Source organism: Gadus chalcogrammus, chromosome 14 (assembly GCF_026213295.1).
Source record: "Gadus chalcogrammus isolate NIFS_2021 chromosome 14, NIFS_Gcha_1.0, whole genome shotgun sequence".
NCBI classification, from domain to species: domain Eukaryota; kingdom Metazoa; phylum Chordata; class Actinopteri; order Gadiformes; family Gadidae; genus Gadus; species Gadus chalcogrammus.
Window position 1 is genome coordinate 20,997,067 of NC_079425.1, and position 15,749 is coordinate 21,012,815.

General features: G+C 44.1%; 3 protein-coding genes across 6 annotated transcripts in view; all 3 read right to left on the minus strand.

The window, feature by feature from the left end:
• slc9a5 (solute carrier family 9 member A5) overlaps positions 1-1,266 on the minus strand; it is an 11,137-nt gene extending 9,871 nt beyond the window's left edge. Inside the window, exons 1-2 of the mRNA XM_056607789.1 lie at positions 911-1,266; positions 1-102 (exon numbers count right to left, since the gene is read on the minus strand). The exon at positions 1-102 is cut by the window's left edge and continues 201 nt beyond it. Coding sequence (XP_056463764.1) covers positions 1-102; positions 911-1,241 — 433 coding nt within the window. The 5' untranslated portion in view covers positions 1,242-1,266. The remainder of the gene's footprint in view (positions 103-910) is intronic.
• Positions 1,267-2,037: 771 nt separating this feature from the next.
• fhod1 (formin homology 2 domain containing 1) overlaps positions 2,038-15,749 on the minus strand; it is a 31,354-nt gene continuing 17,642 nt past the window's right edge. For all 4 annotated transcript variants that reach the window (XM_056607591.1, XM_056607590.1, XM_056607588.1 and 1 more), the window contains 9 exons: positions 15,389-15,544; positions 11,548-11,730; positions 6,861-6,980; positions 5,968-6,129; positions 5,448-5,638; positions 4,521-4,713; positions 3,351-3,498; positions 3,088-3,267; positions 2,038-2,896 (listed from right to left, as the gene is read on the minus strand). In XM_056607591.1, coding sequence (XP_056463566.1) covers positions 2,823-2,896; positions 3,088-3,267; positions 3,351-3,498; positions 4,521-4,713; positions 5,448-5,638; positions 5,968-6,129; positions 6,861-6,980; positions 11,548-11,730; positions 15,389-15,544 — 1,407 coding nt within the window. In that variant the 3' untranslated portion in view covers positions 2,038-2,822. The remainder of the gene's footprint in view (positions 2,897-3,087; positions 3,268-3,350; positions 3,499-4,520; positions 4,714-5,447; positions 5,639-5,967; positions 6,130-6,860; positions 6,981-11,547; positions 11,731-15,388; positions 15,545-15,749) is intronic.
• LOC130403300 (cold-inducible RNA-binding protein B-like) lies at positions 11,946-13,151 on the minus strand. The gene has a single exon (XM_056607592.1). It carries the CDS (start codon positions 13,035-13,037, stop codon positions 12,600-12,602), a length of 438 nt encoding a protein of 145 aa, XP_056463567.1. The 5' UTR covers positions 13,038-13,151; the 3' UTR covers positions 11,946-12,599.

The window sequence follows — 15,749 nt, forward strand, 5'->3', positions numbered from 1 at the left end:
TCTCATGGGCCAGGAGCACGACTCCCCCCAGGACCAGGCCCAGTAGGATTAGCATACAGCTCTCCGGGACCACCGTGGTGAAGCGCTGGGACAGGTGGAACACTGCGGACACACCCACAGACAGACAGACAGGTAGGCAAACGGACAGACAGGTTGACAAACAGACAGACAAACAGACAGTTAGACAAAAAGGTAGGCAAACGGACAGAGAGGTAGAAAGACGGACAGACAGACAGGTAGACAGACAGGTAGGCAAACAAAATGACAGGTACACAGACAGACAGGTAGACAGAAAGACAGACAGGTAGAAAGGTAGACAGACGGACAGACAGGGAGACATATAGAGATGTAGACAGACAGAAAGACGAGTAGACAGACAAAACAGGTAGACCGTCAAACAGGTAGACAAACAGACAGACAATTCGACAGATAGACAAAAAGTCCATCGGAGAGGTAAAAAGGGATTGACAGACAGGTAGTTAGAAAGACAAAGAGAAAGGTAGTTAGATAGACAGATGATGATATAGACAAATAAACAGACAAATGAGGAAGGGGTAGAAGGAGAAATAGGCCTAGTTATTTTTTAGAGGCATATTTCATGATATTGTATTGGTGGTAGGGGTAATATATTAGAGGTGTAACATTTACTAATAATATATTAGTAAATGCATTAAATCTGATATATAATATATATGTGATATAATACATATACATTTAATTACTACTAAATGGGGTATAAGATATTATAGACATTGGATATTACATTTCAGATACGGGACGGTCCGTTGAGCGAACTGAGGGACAGTTATAATAACAGTATGATTCTATGAATGTTAACATGTCTATAATGTGTAATATGTGTATGTGTATGCATATATATGTTTAATAGTTTATGTATGTCAGGACTCACGGATCTTGGCCAGGCTGGCGAGCAGCAGCCACACGGAGATGATGTAGGGGGTCTGAACATAACTCCACTCCCATTGCACGATCTTGAATCCTCCGCCGTGGTGGCTCCCCTCCTCCTCGGCCACCTCCGGCTGTACCTGCTTTACCTGCTCCCCGGTAGACCCCGGCGAAACCAGGCCCGGTGGCCCGTGGTCGCCCGACACCCCTAGACCAGCGAGTCCGGACTGAAGAGACTCCGTCACGGAGAGCTCCGTAGCGGCGCCGGTCACTGGGAGCATAAGCAGCAGCAGCATGCTGGGAACCAGCATCTTGCCCTGCGGTCTCAGAAACATTCTCACCGGCAACGGTCTCTAAAACATCCACACCGGCTAGCTTCTTTGATCCATTCACACCGGCTACGGTCTGTAAATCATCCACACCAGCTGCCTTTATAGGATGAGACACGGAGCTCCGCCCGCTCCGGAGATATCAACACTCCGGCACACTGCTGGAGGAGAGAGTAGGAGAGAGGAGGGGGAGAGAGTAGGAGAGAGGAGGGGGAGAGAGTAGGAGGTGGAGAGAGGAAGGGGCGAGAGTAGGTGGACGAGGGATGAGGAGGAGGAGCTCCCCGCGTGGCCAAGGGACAGGGGCATGGATTCACATTAGGTTTGTCTGGGCTTTTGGGGATGGGAAATAAGATGAGAAACGACCCGTTATAGGATCGCTCCTCTCCCTTAACATTGTGGCAAAAATGATTGGATGACTCAAACCCGGGAGACGTTTTTTTGTAGAAATATAATTTTAAAACATTTGGATATTTATTTGGAAATCTGAATAACCAAACAATTGTATACATTTGTAGTATGATGAATAGATCGTTCAAGTTTAGATAGGGGTGATACTTTCTGAATTGTATTTGTTATTGTAAATGTATTAATTATATATTTATATATTACATTCACTGTTAATTTGGTGACATCTTCCCCTAAACTCCCTCCCCAAATCTGTAGCCTATGCCTTGGTGTGGATGGGGTCCATAAAAGATGGGGGGGAATTATATACATAATAGCTGATATTAGTAATCTTATTAAGTATTACCTCCCTTGAGGGGTTCTCTCGTTGAATGAAATCGGCACAGCCTAGGTGATATTCAGGCTGTTCGCTGAGTGCTGAAGATAATCACAGCCGTCAACAGTTCTACAAACAGCGTTTATTAGCTAACAGTTCTAAGCGGCAGCAGATAATGATTTGTTTGTTTGTTTCTCCTCCACGTTTGTACAAACACGAAGATAATTAGTTGTATTATTTATAGCTTTCTGCATTAAGACTGGGAGTTGTGCTATGGAGGAGGTTATTTAATAATGGAGTTGTGTAAATGGTGGAGGAGTAGATGCTCTAATAGTGGAGTTATCTACATGGTGGAGGAGTAGATGCTCTAATAGTGGAGTTATCTACATGGTGGAGGAGTTTCCAAAAAAAACCTTCACACACAAAACACAGGGTTTTAATTTTTATTTATTTCAGTTTAATGAGACATTTTTTTTTATATACAATTTTAAAAATGAATACAAATTAAAATGTACACAAAGGACGTTATTAAGTGTCTGCACCAAACCATATGAAGTGTATAATATAACGTACACCAAGGATATCATATAGCATAGTATAGTATACTAGTACATGACATCGTTTATAGAATACCAATCCAACCCCCACTCCTTTGGGGACCATGGGGTGGTCTCCTTTAGGTCCTCCGTGCTCTCCTATGCAGTCCTGTCTTCTGTGTGAGTGTGAAGTGTAGTGTTGTGTAGGAACTTGCAATATCGTGTGTGTGTCGGTTTGGTTGTGTGTGTTGTGTTGTCTACTGTGTAGTGTATTGTATCAGAGTGGGTCTGTAGTCTAGTGTGTATTGGGTTGTGTGTAGGGTGCGTGTATCAGAGTGTATCGGGAGTGAGGCCGAGAGCTTGGACGACATCCACACTCAGTCCAGTCTTCAGAGTCCTCCTCACTACACACACACACACACACACACACACACACACAATTTAGTAATAAAACCATAGTACTCCTCATCATGTGACCAATAGCAACAAGATAAGACATCACATGACCATCATGACCTGTGACATAAGGTAACGACCACGGACATCATTATCGCCGGGTCAGAGTCAGCCAATGAAGGAAGAGCAGGGGACTCACATGACTTCCTGTTGAGGCGGGAGCGTTTGCGTGTCTTGGGGCTGGCCGGGCGCTCTGAGGGCTTCTGGGTAACGGACTTCACAAGCTGATCCATGATCTCATCCGTGGCGTCGTCTTGACCACCGGTGATGATGTCATCCTTGGATACCGGAGACTGGGATGGACTCGCTCTGCCTTGACCTGCAACAAGAAATAACCTTGTTAGGTGTAAATCAATGTGTATGTGTACATGCGTAAGTGTGTGTGTGTCTGTCTGTGTTTACGTGTTCCTCTTGAGCGTCTCAGAGTCTGGGGGTTGGAGGTCATCAGGAGGTTAGTCATGTGATCATGCTCCTTCTCCCCCTGCTCCTGCTCCACCACCTTGTCCTCGTTGGCCTCCTGGGAGGGCACCGCCCCCGAGAACTTCTCAGTCTAGACACAGAGAGAGACACAGTCAGAGAGAGAGAGAGAGAGAGACAGTCAGAGAGAGAGAGAGAGAGAGAGAGAGAGAGACAGAGACAGAGACAGAGGGAGAGAGAGAGAGAGCGAGAGAGACAGTTAGAGAGAGACCAACAAGATAATAAACATCTCAGATATAAACAAACCGACATGTCCGGTAGGAGAAACACACACACACACACACACACACACACACACACACACAGTTATGTAGACATATATGTGAGACGGGTGTGCTAAGCTCTCCTGGCGTCTTCTCATCATATTTTGGTCTCCAGATTGTATCTTTATATCTTTGTGTTTAACCCCAAACACTTGGTAATTACACTGTAATATATAAGGTTAGGTAAAGTATAATAGTGGTAATACTTTAACATATAGGTTGACTACTACTAGTAGTATTAGTATACTAGTCGTTGCTGCTATTTAAAGGTTAACTAGTAGCAGTAGTATAGTCATTATAGTAGTATGATTAGATATTTACTACTCCTAGTAGCAGTATATTAGTAGTTATACTGTAATACAAAAGGTGAATTACTACTAGTATAGTAGTAAATTAGCAGTTATACTGTACTATATAAAGGTTAACTATTACTTGTAATAGCATGGCAGTAGTCTGAATGTAATGTAACTCTGCTAGTAGTAGTTAAACTATACATTCATAAAGCACTACTAATACTGCAATATAAAGGTTAACTTGTGCCGTTTAGTATTAAGCTGTAGTTACAATGTAATATTAAGGTTCCACTACGGTTTTCCCATCCCTGAACATAAGAAGAGATTATTCAATATATTTATCACACTGGTTGTTGAAAACTCAATTCAGATCAAGGTCAATTACGTCCTTCAGGACTTGTTTCTGAGGAGGTTTCGTCTAACTGGTAGAGCGGGTCATACTGTCAGGGGTGTGTTTTAACCACTGCTAGTAGTAAAGTAGTACAGCGGTAGTTATTCGGTTCAGGGTCAGGGTTAGGACTGTACTATGGCGAGTGTACCTCTGTGATCATCATCCCTCTGGTCTTGGTGCGCTCCCGGTGGGCCGCTCTCTTGCGTCTTTGGGTGAGCAGGCGTTCCCTCGTGGTCCGGTACTCCAGGCTGAACTCACTCAGGACCCCACAGAACCGGGTGACGGCCACATCACGCACACCGTGAGACGGCTGGCCCAGGAACAACAAGAAGGAGTGGAACCTGCAACAAAAAGTCACTAAGTCTGAGTTAGAGTGTGTGTGAGAGTGAGTCTGTGAGAGTTTGAGTGTGTGTGAGAGGTCGAGTGTGTGTGAGAGTTTGAGTGTGTGAGAGTGAGTCTGTGAGAGTTCGAGTGTGTGTGAGAGTTCGAGTGTGAGAGTTTGAGTGTGTGTGAGAGGTCGAGTGTGAGAGTTTGAGTCTGTGTGAGAGGTCGAGTGTGAGAGTTTGAGTCTGTGTGAGAGGTCGAGTGTGAGAGTTTGAGTCTGTATGAGAGTTTGAGTTTGAGAGTTTGAGTGTGTGTCAAGAGTTCGAGTTTGTGTGAGAGTTTGAGCGTGAGAGGTTGAGTGTGTGTGAGAGTGAGAGTTTGAGAGTTCGAGTGTGTGTGCGAGTTCGAGTGTGTGTGCGAGTTCGAGTGTGTGTGCGAGTTCGAGTGTGTTGGAGAGTTCGAGTGTGTGAGAGAGTTTGAGTGTGTGAGAGTGTTCGAGTGTGTGAGAGAGTTTGAGTGTGTGAGAGAGTTCGAGTGTGTGAGAGAGTTCGAGTGTGAGAGAGTTTGAATGTGTGAGAGAGTTCAAGAGAGTGAGTGAGTGAGTGAGTGAGTGAGTGAGTGAGTGAGTGAGTGAGTGAGTGAGTGAGTGAGTGAGTGAGTGAGTGAGTGAGTGAGTGAGTGAGTGAGTGAGTGAGTGAGTGAGTGAGTGAGTGAGTGAGTGAGTGAGTGAGTGAGTGAGTGACTAGTTGACCTGTTGATGACCCTCCTGTGCACTACTTTGAGGATCCCGATCCTGTGGCTGCAGTCCTTTAGGAAGACGCTCATCTTGTTCCTGAGGACAGCTTTGGTCTCGTGTTTGGAGACAAGCTTCAGGTTCTCCTCGGATGCCTTGCACTTCCTCTCCAGTAGCACTAAGCTGTCTGCCAGCTGCTCAAAGTCCACCTGCGGGAGGCCACATCAGGGGAGGAGAGTGGAAACAAAGGAGTCAGGAGACATGGTGGACAGGAGACATGGCATTCTTCCTGATTGTCTTTTGAATACATTTGGTATCAAAGGCTTGGTGCATCTCTGCTTTGATCAAATAGAAAGTGAAGGCATCTCAGAGTACACATCAGAGGACTAGGCGTAGGTGTGGAGGGTTTGGGTTAGGTACTAGTTTAGGGTTAAAGGTTACCTTAGCATACCTGGTGATGGCTGGGATCTCAGACTACACATCAGAGGACTAGGCGTAGGTGTGGAGGGTTAGGTACTAGGTAAGGGTTTAAGATTACCTTAGCAGACCTGGTGATGGCTGGTATCTCAGAGTACACGTCAGTGGACTCCGGGTAGGTATCCAGTATCTGGCAGCAGACATGGTGCAGCAGAGTCTGCCTCTGAACCGTGTCCTTCACCTCAGACACCTTCTCCAGGTAGGACAGCTCGAACCCTGGAGCCTGAACACACACACACACACACACACACACACACACACACACACACACACACACACACACACACACACACACACACACACACACACACACACACACACACACACACAGGATCAGTTTTGATCTGTGTCTTTAGACAACAAGCGACTGAACCTGACCTCCAGAGGGGGGGGGGGGGGGGGAGAGAGGACAGAGGGAGGAGAGATGAGAAGAGGAGTTAGGAGAAGAGAGAGGAGACACAAGAGAAGGCGAAATGAGAAGAGGAGATAGGAAGAGTTGGGAGGGGAGAGAGCGGAGGCATGGAAGGAAGAGACCTCATAGGGGTGAGGAGGAGAGACAGGAGAATGAGAGGAGAGGAGACGTAAGAAAAGGAATTACGAGGAGTTAGGAGTAGAAAGCGCCTGAGGAGGAGTTAGGAGGAGAGGGACGAGGTTAGAGAGGAGACTTAGGAGAGAAAATTTGGTGCACGTGAAATCTCTCGTGCTTGTATGTTTTTAATCTGGCTGTGTTAGGAATAACCAGCAAAACATGTCTGATTATTTATTGTGGGACGTCGCATTTTTAGAAACTATACGGGTGTATTTGCATGTGAAATTTCCCACGCTTTCTGTGTATTTGAAAGCTACAGTTCATGTCCTTTGTGTGCATTTGCAAAAAAGCGAATGTGTTTGTGTGTGTGTGTGTGTGTGTTACAGAGAGTGTGTGTGTGTGTGTGCGTGTGCGTGCGTGTGTACGTTTGAGCTGTTGAGGAAGTTGCCTATGGCCAGCAGGGCAGCCAGGATCCTCCTGAAGGTCTCGTTCTTGCTGAGCTGATCCATGCCAAGCTTCAGGTCGAACAGCGGCTCCGCGATGTCCTGCAGAGGAGCAGAAGAGGGCCGCTCTAGTCTTTAGGGTGTCCGCACCAGTGTTGGTCAAGTTACTTGGAAAAAGTAATTAGTTACTGATTACTGATTACTTATCCAAGAAAGTAATCCAGTTACTTTACTGATTACTTATTTTCAAAAGTAATTAGTTACTTTACTAATTACTTGACTTAGTTACTTTTCAAAAAACACACTAGCTATACATAACCTGAATACGCTTTTTTAAAACTTGTTTTTGTTAGTCTCAATCTTTTTAACTATGCACATTGCAAACAAAAAAATAAATTAAATGCAACAGTCTAATTTAAAGAAAATCGTTTTGGTGTGTGTACACACCTTCATTCAAATAGATGTAAATAAAATACAGCCATAAAATAATTAAAACCAAAGTCTCTATTAACATTTACATCTTTTAACAGTTGCAGTGCAGAGAAGAGTAATGTGTTTACCAAAACAGAAAATGCTGTTGCATGCCACATTTAGGATGTTCTAATGTAAAATAAGAGTATGTGTTTGAACTGTGTGTGTGTGGAAGGATGTGGTTCAGAGATAAATACATAGATATTATACATATTTATATGCTACAGGTGAACCTCCAAAGATGACGCAATTTGGTTGGTTCGCTATCTCGGGATATTGGGCAATATCCCATGATTGACATCTCAAACTCTAAATGTCAGCTGATAACGACAAATAATCCTTCAGTCTCGTCGGCTATTCCCCACTATTCACTTCGCCTTTGGCGAATAACTGTTGACTATTAGCCTAGATAGATAAATAGCCTAGTCAAGTCCTTATTAATACCAATCTACACGTCGTGAATTCATTTAGGACGGTGATTCGGCTCACACAGTATAGCCTACAAGACCACATAGGACAAGGGAGACAAAAAGTCTGACTGGACATACACAAAATACATCACATTAAAACTAGACGCATGCGTTGATATATAGACGGATAGAGTATTCAATATGTTTTATTATTTGTCTTGCGGAGCCAGCGAATCCTGTGCACGTATGCAAATTAGCCATGTGCGCCTAACACAAGAAAGAGTCTTGCACACACGTGACGTGTCTGTAGGTTACTTCTAGACGTCGCGCCGCTATATGTCACGAGACAGTCTCACAAAGCAAATCCGGCAAAATCCCAAATTATTGGGATTGGCAAAAAAAATGGCAAATGGCAAAAAAAATGGCAAAAAAAAATCACGTTTCAGTAACGCAGGCTGCTTGCAGGAAAGTAAAAGTAATCGAATTACTATTTTTGCAATTGTAATCCCTTACTTCATTCATTATTTGAAAAAAAGTAATTGTATTATAGTAACGCCTTACTTCTATCGCCTTACTGCCCATCACTGGTCTACACAGACAGATATAAATTAATATAGATGGAAGTCAACTACCGTAGTCAATTAACTACTACTAAAGAAAAATAACAGGTTTAGTTAGTCAACTTTATTGCCGCCACATCATTTACGTTTTGATTGTAAAGTGAGTTTAAATGTTAAATATGTGTTTAAGGCTACATTCAAATTTTAAATATTTGAAATGTGCTAGATTTACCTTTTTAAATGTGTGATTTACATTTAATTTTTTTTTTTAATAGACTTCATTAATATTTTTTAAAAGTGTTCTAAGCAACTTTTACATATTAAAAAGTGCTACAGGCCACATTTACATCTTTAAATGGGTCATAGGCTTCATTTGAAATATTGAGGCATGGAAGGCAAGATAAATAATGCTGATCTTAAATTCAAACTACCTGTGATCAAATACGATGTGTCTTGTTTAACATTCTACAAGTAAATGCTATAAGGATAGGATATTGTAAAAAGTGGAGTGGGTTAAATAAAGAAGAGGGACTTTGAAATAAATTATAACCAGCCAACAGTAAAGCAGCTCTGACCACAACAATGTGTCGAGCAAACATTTTAATATCGCAAAAACCTTTTTAAGCCTGAGGGAGTTGAAAAAGTTGCTACACAAATAAAAGGTTAATGAGTCTCAATGGTAAGAGATTCTGCGATTCAAGGCCAATAAAGGAGGATGTTCATCACATTACTATGCAGACAGGCCCCTGCCAGAACTCCAAGGGCACACAGCTATAAAATATTGGTCTTGCCAAACTCTTCATTTCCATTGTCCAGTGTGCTCTCCGTCACCAAGCATTTGGTAAGACTCACCAAAAACGTGTCGACTAATAAATCAACATCCAACAGCATGTACACTAACGCACTAACTATCCACAAACGTGTAGACCAACACACTTGGTATCAAAACAAATGTGTAGACTCACCCATTAAAGGCCCACTATGCAACTTTTTTAGCCAAAATTACATTAAGTATGCAGGTTGAGAGTTATGCTGATGGTTCTGCATCCATTTCTGGGTCCATTGGTGGGTGTGTCATTTTCCCATGTCGCCTCTACAGTGAAAAAGCGCATATGCAACTTGATCTGCTCGGACCGGGACATTCCGGATGTGACGCAGCGGAAGTATCCTCGAAAATGTAGTCAGATTGTAGTTTCGAAAATGCTTTACGGCACAGACACACACCCAAACATGGCACCGGCTAGATATAAACAGCCAGTTGCGAGGCAATTGTTGCATTCATCATGGATCAATCGACTGATAAGGGACCCAAGAGGCGACTGTCGGTGGAACAAAAGAAGAATGGACCAGAAAAGAGATCAGACACGAGTGAAAGGGGAACTATGCAACTTTTTTGGCTTGATTTACCTTAATATAACAGGCTAGGAGTCATTGCGATGGTTCCATTATACATTTTTGTTCGATTGTTCGTTGTTTCGACTCCCCCTTGCGCATCTTGGCGGAGAAAAGGAATATGTTTCTGCCGGCGACCCGCCGCCCACTCTCGCAGGAGTCTCGGGTCTCGCGAAGTAACGAATTGCTTTACGGCACAGACCCCCAAACACGGAACCGGCTCGATATAAACACAAGTAACTAAGGGATTGTTACATTCATCATATATCAGCCGACTAAAAAGAGACGGAGAAACCCAATGTCGGAGGAACAGAAGAAGAGAAAAGGGAGACTGACCGACAGAGAGGCCAGACACGAGTAAACGTTGGGCAAGCTTTTCAGGAATAGCGTGAACTGAAAGAAAAAGAAGACTGCAAATCAGACTCCGATTTGGCCGTGTTGCTTTTGAAATTGCAAGTACCCTTGGGTGAACTTTGTCCTCGTGGTATTCTTGATGTTGATAGCCTCTGTACAAATGTGTTTGCTCAACCATTTTGTTGTGAGCCCTGTAAAAATTGTTTTCTCGACCGTTTTGTTGTGAGCCCTGTATGTTTCTAGCTTGCTTGTTGGTTGCAACCATATAAACACCTTTGTTTCCATTGATGTTTTGCTTTTCGTCTGTCTCGTCCCCCAGATACAGACTGAATCCCCGAATCCAGGTTCTGGTTTATTTCGATTATTATGTTGGCCAACACTCTCACACTGATTGTTCTGTTCAACATAAGATAAAACAATTATAATCTAGGATATAAATTCTCCCCGTCAACTATAAAAAAGGATTGCTTTATGTTGATTGCAATACAAATTCACAATTTTAAAAATGCATAACCTTGCCTACACTTTATGAAAATCTACTTCGGACATGGCTCCACGCATTCGCCGGCTTCTTTGAAAACAAATGCACATGGCTCGCGTAGAAGTGCATGGGGAAGGGTCGTCAACGAGTTGTTACGACAGTGTTGTAAAATATCTACTACGAAACTGAAGGGGGCGCTGTGTAGAGAAATGTGCGTGCCAAAACCAAGAAAAAAGCGAAGTAATTCCCGAAGTTGCATAGTGGGCTTTTAACAATAACATCCAACGTGTAGAGTAACCCATGAACTACCCAACAACATGTAGACTAACCCACTAACATCCAACAACATATAGACCACAAGCGACTGAACCTGACCTCCAGAGGGGGGGGGGGAGAGAGGACAGAGGGAGGAGAGATGAGAAGAGGAGTTAGGAGAAGAGAGGAGACACAAGAGAAGGCGAAATGAGAAGAGGAGATAGGAAGAGTTGGGAGGGGAGAGAGAGGAGGCATGGAAGGAAGAGACCTCATAGGGGTGAGGAGGAGAGACAGGAGAATGAGAGGAGGAGAGGAGACATAAGAAAAGGAATTACGAGGAGTTAGGAGTAGAAGGCGCCTGAGGAGGAGTTAGGAGGAGAGGGACGAGGTTAGAGAGGAGACTTAGGAGAGAAAATTTGGTGCACGTGAAATCGCTCGTGCTTGTGTGTTTTGATCTGATTTTCTTTCCTTTGGCGGCCCTCAGTCAAATTTTGGGTTCCTAAATTGGCCCACAGCTGTCAAAACTTTGAGAACCCCTGATATAGACTAACCCTCTTACTATCCAACAGAATGTAGACTAACCAATCAAAATCCAACATGTAGACCAACAATATAACATCCGACACTGTGTTGAATAAAACGGGCATTAAATAAAGAAATAGGCCCGTCTCAAATACAAGGCGCGGTCTATATGATCAAAACAGATAGTTTTAGGGTATTTATATGACATGTATATAGATTTATACCTTCTCTGTCACTTCATAGTTGAGTTTGAAGGACCAGAGCTGTAGCCGCGGGGCCAGAGCATTGATGGAAGCTAGCGTTAGCAGGAACTGTTCAGCGCTGCCTAGCGGGACGTCTGGATTGGCCAACTGGGCTTCCTTGATCCTCACCTTCTCCTCTTCGGTGGGAATCATTGTCAGGATCTTCTGCACAGCGAGAGAGAAGAAAATCCATGAGATCGACAGACTCCTTACTGGGGAGCGTGTCTATGCTCCCCGGGTCCTATGTTCCCCTCCTTGTATGAGACTGGGGAAAATAGAACCCTTTTTAAAAAAAAGGGTTCTATGTTCCCCGGTCTGTTACTTTTTCCACCATTACTGCCAAATTCCGGCCGAGATAACTACCATTGCATGTCTACCTTTTTTCTTCATGTTCAATGTCTTTATTTGTAGAAATCGTTTAGTCTCCATGAAACCAAATTGAGCAACAAAACAAAAATATCAAAGTACAAAACTGATCCCGCCTGTTATTTATTGGTGCGACTAGTTACATTGATGTTCACCTATACAAGTTCAGTCCATTTTACAGCACATTTAAAATGCAGGCGTTGAAGAGCAGAACAAAGAAAATTGAACTTTCGGATCGACTGCAGCGTGCCGCAATTTGGGACACGAGGAGCAGTCGGCCTCGTGTGTGAAATACTTTCTGAAATGAATTTGCTTGGAAAGAAACTGCTAGTACACGGTCCCCTCCGCAATATAGAACACTCAAGGATGTGGAATCGCGCTAGAATCACTAAGGAATGCATGCACAAAAAAATCCCCGAAGAGAAAGCCACGTGGATATATGTTGAAAAAGCAAGATTTATTTATAGCAAGATATTAAGACACCCCGTCAACGCGGGAACATCTTAAAGTAACTTTAAATATGCTTAAGCTGCTAACAGAACATACTATAAAAAAATAAGGTCACCAATAACACGTGGACATTTTTCTTGAGTGGCGCATCTTTTAAATACAGCCAGCCAACTGACGAACTTCAGTGAGGGAGATTTTTGGTCTTGGGCCTAGTTGTCTTATTGGTCGCCATAGCTTCCCTGGCCCCGGTTATCTCTGTATCCGCCACCACCGCCGCCGCTTCTGTATCCACCGCCGCCACCGCTTCCACCACCGTAGCTCCTTTCTCCGCCGCCATCGTTGTTGTAGCTTCTATCGCCACCGCCACCGCCGCCGCCGAAGCCGCCTCTGGAACCACCGGATCTGCCTCTGCCGGCTTCATCCACTCGAATGGACCGTCCATCCAGGCTGGTTCCGTTCATTCCCTCCAACGCATCCTTGGCCTCGTCGGCATTATCAAACTTGACGAAGCCGAAACCACGGGACCGCCCAGTGTCTTTGTCGCGGATAACATCAGCTTTGGCGATGTTTCCATACTTGGCAAAAGCCGCCATCAAGGATTCCTCATTGGTGTCGAAGCTGAGGCCTCCGATGAAAAGTTTACCTTCGTCGTTCATCTTGAGTTGTCTGGTTGAGAGCTCCGAAGAGATGCTTGCACGAGGAAGGGCCAGGTGAAGTGTTCGTCTTTACCTTTTATGGAAGAGGGAGAGACGTCGGAGAACCTGACGCAGTCTAGTCATACGCCGGTAAACAAACCGAAGCCCAATCCCTACGCTACGGCCATCCGGAGGCGCACAGAGCTTTTTGCCGTGATATTATTATACAATTATTATACAATTATATTATATACTATTATATAAAGGGAGTCGCAAACGGCAACAAAGTGGCGAAGTCACGCCTCTTCCGGTAGGGCTCATGGGACCTATGAGATCGAAAAATATGAATGGGTGTCAATGGAGAGAAAATAATTATTTTCTGGTCCCAGTCTTTATATGCCCTGGATTACACATATGTTGTTTGTGGATTTAAATGATAATTTTTCATCCAAAGAAAACAAAAAATGTTCGTGAAGAAGTTTGATAATTTTAGGGTTTATGTGAGGCCGCTTTGTGAACTACAGCTCTTCGCTGGTCTCGACGCATATGATATACGTCACCACACCCGCCCTTGGAACTCGGCACAGAGATGGCGATCTCTCTGCCCCACTTCACCGCTTATTCCAAGGGGAGGATAAAAGCATCGAAAGAGGTGAAAACCATTATAAATCGGGGCACGTGCAGAGTTTCAGTGATGCCGATGGGAAGATTGTCGGTCTTCTCCACGCCAGTCGCAGGGAGCGTGACGTCATATACGAGCCGTGTAGTCTTTCTCGTTGTGTTTTCTCTACAGCCTTTATCTGAACAATTGCACAATAAACGGTCGAACTCTTTGCATGAAAAATTATCCTTTAAATCCACAAACAACATATGTGTAATCCAGGGCATATAAAGACCGGGACCAGAAAATTATTATTTTCTCTCCATTGACACCCATTCATATTTTTCGATCTCATAGGTCCCATGAGCCCTACCGGAAGGGGCGTGACTTCGCCACTGCCGTTCACCCCGGACTGCACTGCACTGAGTTGGCCGGTTGAACGCCGATTGGCTGTTACGTTACACATGTCACTCACGCTGTTGAACGCCGATTGGCTGTCCTCACGCGAATGTCGCGTCAAAGTTTAAATATTTTTAAAGATTGATTGATTGCGGGGAACATAGGACCCTTTTCTGGGAAAAGGGTCCTATGTTCCCTGCTTTTCCCAAAAAGGGTCCTATGCTCCCTGGTATGTATGGCTACAGGGGAACATAGGACCCTTTTTGGGAAAAACGGGGAACATAGGACCCGGGGAACATAGGACCCGGGGAACATAGGACCCGGGGAACATAGGACCCGGGGAACATAGGACCCGGGGAACATAGGACCCGGGGAACATAGGACCCGGGGAACATAGGACCCGGGGAACATAGGACCCGGGGAACATAGGACCCGGGGAACATAGGACCCGGGGAACATAGGACCCGGGGAACATATGGATGACCCCGCTATTACAGTGCTAACCTCTGGTACTAACCAACCGCTAATAGCTAGCACAGTGATATCCTCTGGTATTCACCGCACTGCTAGTAGCAGGCAGAACGTTACTGTAACTAGCACACTGCTAACATCTGTCACTGACCTCATCGCTAGTAGCTAGCAAACTGTTGTAAGAAGCCATAATTTCCCATAATAAGGCAACAGAACAGTAAATCATCTCTAAAGTCATCTTTTAAATCCTATTTGCATCTGTTGATTATGTAAGGGATAATCACCGAGCGGCAGGGCAATATACAGTTCGATATGGGCCTATAGAACTGTTTAATGCCCTGCCTTGAGGTGATTATCCCGTTATTCTACTTCTTGCTTACCAACATAATAAAACAATTCAAATACTTTAATAATTATGCTTTTAACTCTGTTTGAGTTCATCTACCTCAAAAAGTAGTCCCCTTTAATTACGATCGATCAAACATGCATTTGTACTACAGCTGCAGGTGTCCGGGTCAGTTGTCAGTCTCCTTCTGGTGGCTCTTTCACTCAGTGAAAACCTTGATAGCGAAGGCTGTTGTTTGATTCAAGGGCCCCGTCTTCAATTGTACGCAGCTCCTCATCTGTCAGATCTCGGAAACAGGTACCCTGGGCCTTGTCTTTTGTTTGCACTTGCACATCTATGCATTGCACTGCCGGTATAATCTTTTGCTACTTTTTATATTCAGGGCACTTGGGTAGTTAGTTTGTACTTTGTGACTGAATCCACAGAATCTATAAACTGACGAATCACTTGCGAAGAGTCCGAAAAGCAACAACAATGGAGAAAAGCATCTAAGGAACATGGTAATGCTCTTAAGGTGAAATAGTTTAATCCTAGGCTGATGCTGCCAGTTCGTACCTCTATTCCCTCCTTACTGATGGCAAATTCATCAAAGGCCAGGATGGCAGCCTTGATGATGTGAACGGCAGGGAGCACCTTCATCCCAATGTTCAGGGCGTTGCTCCTCTTTGGGTCGAGGACCAGAATCTCTGACTTCTTCACCTCCACTCCCTTCTGAAGTGGTTCATAGAGGAGTGAATGAAGAGAGAAGCAGCAACACATAATACAGGAACATTCCAACAATAACGAAGAAACATCCATGAAGAACTACACAAATCCACATAACTAGAAACATGTACAATCATTAGAAACATTTATCAATAAGTAGAAACATCCAACCATTATTCGAAACCTCCAAGAAGAACTAGAAGCATTCACA